Here is a 6,652-nt window from a genome sequence, read left to right as displayed (position 1 = left end):
AGGGCATTTTGTACAAATTCTAGGTGAAGTTTACACAGTAAATCAGATTCTCTTTCAGTGAATTTTTAGGATGGTCTGGTTACACAATACATTATGCGCTATGCTATCAATCAAGAAGAGGGTAATGATTCCATTTGGAAGCCCTTTACCACTACAGGTGGAATCAACTCAATGGTAGTGAGTTAACAGTTTTAATACGAACTGCACACCACTGGTTTCAATTTTACAATGTATCAACGTTGCCATTGTTTCCACTGTTTGTTTTCTTCCCACTGATCTACCTTCTTCATTTTTCATGGGTGATAAAATAATCTACTATTTAGATGAAACTTAACCACTGCTAAATGAGACTAGTGCTGTTATATCTAGAGGAATACTCTTCCACTTCGCACATCACTCTTTGTCAATGTGCTATATGAGGTGACCCTGGGTTTGCTATGATGCTAAACCTTGTGCCATGAGGATATCAAATAGCATAATGGTTTCCCATTGTGGACAGTGTTTGGTGGAGCTCCCAGTTGTAAAACAGGTTGGGAAGCAGGAGTGGCATCCACTTTGTAAACCACTATGAACTTGAAGAAAACAATGATAGCTATGGATAGGCATTAGGCCTTCTGTTAATAGAGTCTCTATGAGTCAACCTCAACTCGGTGGTAATCAACAACAGCAACAACAACAACAAGAACATTTGGATGAAAAGTGGCCTGCAGAAATATCATCAACTCCATATCCAAGAGCATTGTAGAGATGGTTTTAGGGGTTACTGTCGTATCTGTTGGTACAGTATGTCTAGTCTTATTTTAATTTTTTTTAAGGAATTTGATTCTGTAATATATTTTATTTCCATTTTACCCAGGGACTCCTAGTGTATCCATGGCTAAAAAGGTCACTGGTGGTAGCAGGGCGTCTAACTCTGCTGGTCTCAGGTGAGAAGAGGTTCATGTGGGCTGTTAATTGCATGTTGCTAAGAGAGGTTATTACTTGGAGAGGGACATCATACTTGGAAAGCGGGAGGATCAATGAAATAAAGAAAGACCCTCAGTGAGATGGGTTGGCACAATGACTGCAGCAGTGGTGGGTCAGACATGGTGAGGACGGCACAGGATAGGGCAGGGCTCAGGTCTTTTGTTCATTGGGTTGCTATGAGTCTTACTTGACTGGATTACACTAAACAACAATTTACTTCTTTAAGCCTTTGATTCCCTTTTTTCTTTCTTGCTCCATATGATCAGAAACTAACAATTATACCTTACACGGCTGCTCCCAAGCTTTTAAGACTTCCTCAGTACTTGTTAACAATGGTGCTGAACATTATTGTTGAGAATCAGGTCATGCGACTTGACTACTTTATCCAGAAATGATTCCCAAGCCTTTGACTAGTAAACTAAGCACATGAGTTATGTGAATATGCTCAGGAAATCTTTCTGTGTCCCCTACATGGCTTGTTGCAAGCAGTTTTAAATCCCACTGCTCCTTGGAAGAAAGGCAAGACTTCAGTTTGCTCCTTTTGGACACATAATCAGGAAAGATCAAACACCAGAAAAGAACAATATGTTTCACAGAGGTCAACAAGACCATAGGGTACTGTCTGTGAAACAACACAACACCTACAGCAACGGGTGTACAACAACAGCTGCACCAAACACTGTCCACATTGGGAAACCATTCTGGTATTTGATATAAATCATAAAGATGGCACCGGGCCAGGTAATGCTTTATCCTGTTGCAACTCAACAGAATCACGCAACAACTTAAACTGAAATAATCCACAGCAAGGGCTGAGCAGAGTGCCTAGCATATTGTAGATGTTCAATATTGTTAAAAAAGGAGCTGGAGAGAGGGAGGGAAAGGGATTCCTGGCAGGACTTTACCCCAATTAAGGGACAGAAGGCGAGGCAAGTTGTTTCCCAAACAATGATGTGTACACATGCTCAAACGACTCTCTATGCGCCCTGCCCGTGATGGATCACAGGCTATTATTAAATAAGGATGTGGGGAACCCAGGGGAGTGTCTGACTGGCTTCACGTGTTATTCCCAGAGACAGGTGAGCATGGGTGCGTTTCTCAGAGCTTGCATTCATTCACTCATTCCACGTGAATGGAGGATCTTTTAGGTCTACACATCTTTTTTCACTTGATGCAATTCCTCACCATCATGCTTCCATCTCCAAAAAAGGAAAAAAAAAACAACAAAAGGCACAAACTCTAGATGTGTCTAGCCAGGTTGGACATGTCTCTCTCCACACTGCTTACCTGGAGCCGGCTGGCTGTGGGGAGCCTGGGAGGGTGGTCTGGGTGTCAGTGATGTGGTGTGATTCACTCCGTTTTCAGCTGGAGTCGTCCTGGCTTCACTCGGGGCCTCAGAAGGGGTTTCTCCAGGTTCAGCCTAAAATGACAGACATTTTTAATTCTCTACTTCTCAGATTCTTCTCTGACCTCCTTCCTAAATCAACAGGCTATGTTTTGTAGTATTTTATAGCTCATTTCGAGGTTGAAACGTCAAATGGAAAATTGGCAGAGAGTGGATAAAGGCAGCATGATAACACATCATAATTGTTTTTGTTATGTGCTGTCTAGTCAATCACTACTCACAGAAACCCTATGCACAATAGCTCTGAACTCTGTTCTATCTTGAGCCAATCTCACTGTCTCTGACACACTTACCCCCATTACCCCAGTTATTGCGTCAATCCGTCTCATCCAGGGTCTTCCTTTCCTGAGCTGTCCCTCCACCTTTCCAACCTTCTCCAGGACAGACCTGTTAGTTCTCTTGGCAACCCATGATATGTTTAATACTCTTCTCCAGCATCACACTCAAAGGCATCAATTCTTCTTTTGTCATCTCTGACCATTGGCTCTCTGATGCAAAGCAAGTAATTGCAAAAACCATGGTCTGGATCAGGTACACCTTAATCCCTAGAGTGACATCACTGCTCTTTAGCACTTTAGAGAGGTCCCTGACATGAGACTTTCCTAATGGAACTCATCCTTTGATTTCCCGACTGCTGGTTCAAAGAGTGTTGACTGTGGAACAGAGCAAGCTGAAATTGTTAACATCTCCATCCTTTCTCCATCTATCATGATGCTGCCAATTGCCACAGCAGTGAGAATCTTCATTTTCTTGATATTGAGTTTCAGTCCACATTGCAGACTACAGTCCTGACCCTCTGCAGCAAATGCTTCAGGCCCTCCCCAGCTTCAGCAAGTAAAATCGTTAAGGTTGTTTCATCTGCATCACGCAGGTTGTTAATGAGGCTTCCTCCAATCCATATGGCACATTTCTCCTCATACGGTCCAGCCTTCCCAAATGATCTATTCCACATCAGGATTAGGAAAAGGAACCTTGGCTAAAGGGCCTGGTTTTTATGCCTTCCTGTGCCCTGTGTCCATGGAGTGGGCTCCGGTGGGTCCACAGGGGAGCAGGCGGATAATGTAAAAGTGGGGCCTCTCTGATGGTTCATCACTGGCTCATCTGGAGGAAGATGGACAATCTCTCCTCATGCTATTTACAATCTCAGAAACTCAATGGAGGGTTAGTTATGAGCTTTTTAATTTCTTATATCAAGTCCTTCAGTAGTGGCCTCTCACATTCACTGGACCATGTGATGGTCTTTGGTCAAGTAAAAGAGTAGCATACTTGATCCTCGAAACCCAGAGGAAGGGACAGCAAGCGACGGCATTTCTCCTTTCTTTCTCTGACCCCCCTGCCAAAGTCTTGGAGGATGAGATATCATGTGGAGAAGGCCTGAACTGCTCTAGCCAGTGCTGCCCTGGACCAGTGAACCTCCAGATGGATACAAGCAGATGAAGATGTCCGGCCCAAATGGGCTGAGAATGTTCATCACACTGCCAAGCTGACTAAATGACTCAGAAAAAAAATTCATGTGCTTGAAGATGTATGTAAACCAAGTTTGGGGGTTCATGGTGATGTAGCAATAGCTAATTGATATAGCTGCTAAGAGCAGTTTCTGGAGGTAGACTCTCCTGGCTCCACATTACAGCCCTAGTATTCACTGCCATTCTGTATCACTGAGGTGAGTCTTACTCTTAGTGATGCTATGGAGCACAGCAGAAAGTTCTCGTGGGATTTTCCAGTTTGTAATGCTTATGGTAACATGTGGTCCAGTCTTTTCTCCTGCAAAGTGATTGGTGGGTTTGAACTACCAATGCTTTGGCTACCAGCTGGGTACTTAACCATCACACCACTAGGACTTATACTCACTGGTGTAAAATTGGGTAAGTTGCTTGGGCCAAGTTTGCTACTCTTTTATTTGTCCAAAGTTAATTGCATGGTCAAACCTAACGTGAATGTATGCGTGTGTATGGAGTGAAGGAAACCAGTAAAGCATATGAAGTAATAAACTAAAAAGCATCATTGCTTTTTTGTGTGTTTCAGTTTCCTTGTCTTGATACATAAAAATATATACCAACTCAAAACTCAAATTCATTGTGGTCAAGCCTGAACCAACTCACAGCTAACCCTTCATAGGGATCTCAAGGCTTTAAACTGCATGGGAGGACATTGCCCATTTTCCTTTCGAGAAGTTGTTGGTGGATTTAAACCACCAGAAAAATGTGACCTTGGGGATAGCAGCCCAGCTCCCTACAAACTTCCTACTTCAACCTTGTTGCTGTTGTTGTTTGCTATTGAGTCAGAATTGACTCACAGCTGATCCTCCAACAGGTTTTCAGAGGCAGTTAATGCATATCCTTCTCCTGCAGAGCAGCTATCAGATTCAAACTGTGTGCTTTTGAGATCGCAGCGCAATATCTTACCACTAGGCCACAAGAGCTCCCTATTCCACATTAGTGTTTAGATGTTTATATATTCTGTTAGTGGTGCCTTTGAATGCTCCTAGAGCTTTGCAACTCTTATATTTTTTTAAATTTTGCTAAGAACTGCCATTTCAGGCAGACTTTGCTGAAAATAACTGGCTATCCTAATGGTTTATTTTGGAGTACAGTAAACAAACAAACAAACAAGCAAATTAAAAAACCTTAGGGAATAATCTGAAGATATCCAGAGCCCAGTATTGTGACATTTTGTCACTTGAAAATAAACAGCAGGTGTTGTGTGTCTACATAATTTATAGAAAGATGACAGTGAAACAATTACATTGATTGTCTAGAAGAGTTTCTGTGACATTGTGTGGGGTGAATCAGTCTTTTCACTGTGACAACTGAGTGAAATGAACCCTCAGCAGAAGGCAGAGGATTTTCATGCAGAAAGGAGCTGAGATGATGGAAAATCCAGCCTCTAAAAAGCTAAGAATGTGTGGCTTTTCTCTGGCAACTAGCATTAGTTTTCACGGGCATCATATTAGAGGCCGACTCAAAGTAAACCCAGGAAACTTATTTTCACCTTGCATCATATTTAAAGACATTCCCTCTGAGTATACACTTTCTGTAAAACCAATTTCAAGTGTCAATTAGGTCAACCTCAAAGAAGGAACTAAATCTGTACTTACAAAGGCCATGGAAAACAAAGCCCCTATTCTCCTGAGACTGACATAATGACAATAAACACGAAAAGATTAAGAAAGAAAAGCAAATACATGTTGAGTTAACACAGTCAGAAATTTATAGTTCCAATGGGACTGATTGTAGGCAAGGGTTGGGGCTCTGGAGAAATGTTTAGCCTGGGAGGGGAGGGGCACATATGTTTTCAAGTAGGAAGGGCAGCAAAGAAATGACTCAAGGGGGTGCCATTCACACAGGAGCCACCCAGGGGGGCACCATTCACACAGGAGCCATCCAGGGGGTGCCATTCACAGAGGAATCACTCAGGGGGCACCATTCACACAGGAGCCATCCAGGGAGGGCCATTCACACAGGAGCCATCCAGGGGGCGCCATTCACAGAGGAATCACTCAGGGGGCGCCATTCACACAGGAGCCATCCAGGGGGCGCCATTCACACAGGAGCCACCCAGGGGGTGCCATTCACTAAGGAACCATCCAGGGGGCGCCACTCACACAGGAGTCACCCAGGGGGCACCATTCACAGAGAAACCACCTATGGGCGCCATTCACTAAGGAACCTTCCAAGGGGCGCTGTTCTCAGAGGAGCCACCCAGGGGCACCACTCACACAGGAGCCACCCAGGGGGCGTCATTCACACAGGAGCCACCCAGGGGGCGCCATTCACACAGGGGGGTCTGATTGCAGGGGGAGAGGGACATCCAGGGGGTGCTATTAGCACTGGACATCACAGACAGTGGAAATGAGAGACGTGGGACAGGGTCAAATGAGGCTACGGGCAGAGGTGGAGAAGCAGCTCCTATAAAGGGTGATGCTCAGCTGAGCCTAGCCAGGCTTCAAGACATGCAGGAAGACAGACTTTTACTTGGAAGTCTCCCTTGGCAAAAGACTAGCTGGCCTGACAAAACCTGTTTTCAAACCACCTTGACGCACAATTGCCCCCCGTGCTCCATCTGCTCAGAGGAGCAGAGTTTGCCTGGGATTCTGGGATGCTGAAGGGAAAAGGGGTCTCTGGAAATGGGGGGCCACATTAGCATCACTGGAGAAAGCTGGGCAAATTCTTCTCTCTGCCATTTACAGCCTCAGAAACCCCGAGGGTGGGTTCTGGGAGTTGGAGCCAGTGAGTTTGTGGCTGTAAAGAAAAACGTTAATTGACAAAATTCACTTAGTGG

General features: G+C 44.4%; 1 protein-coding gene across 2 annotated transcripts in view; it reads right to left on the bottom strand.

Annotated features, from left to right (window-relative positions):
- The window catches only part of PLCB1 (phospholipase C, beta 1 (phosphoinositide-specific)), a 920,819-nt gene that overhangs the window by 141,563 nt on the left and 772,604 nt on the right, over positions 1-6,652 (bottom strand). For both annotated transcript variants that reach the window (XM_006894240.1, XM_006894239.1), the window contains exon 24: positions 2,254-2,386. In XM_006894240.1, coding sequence (XP_006894302.1) covers positions 2,254-2,386 — 133 coding nt within the window. The remainder of the gene's footprint in view (positions 1-2,253; positions 2,387-6,652) is intronic.

This window comes from Elephantulus edwardii, unplaced genomic scaffold, assembly GCF_000299155.1.
Source record: "Elephantulus edwardii isolate Elephantulus edwardi_28Jun2011 unplaced genomic scaffold, EleEdw1.0 scaffold00138, whole genome shotgun sequence".
Lineage (NCBI taxonomy): Eukaryota > Metazoa > Chordata > Mammalia > Macroscelidea > Macroscelididae > Elephantulus > Elephantulus edwardii.
Note: the sequence above shows the minus strand (reverse complement) of the source record. Positions and strands in the feature narration are given on the sequence as shown.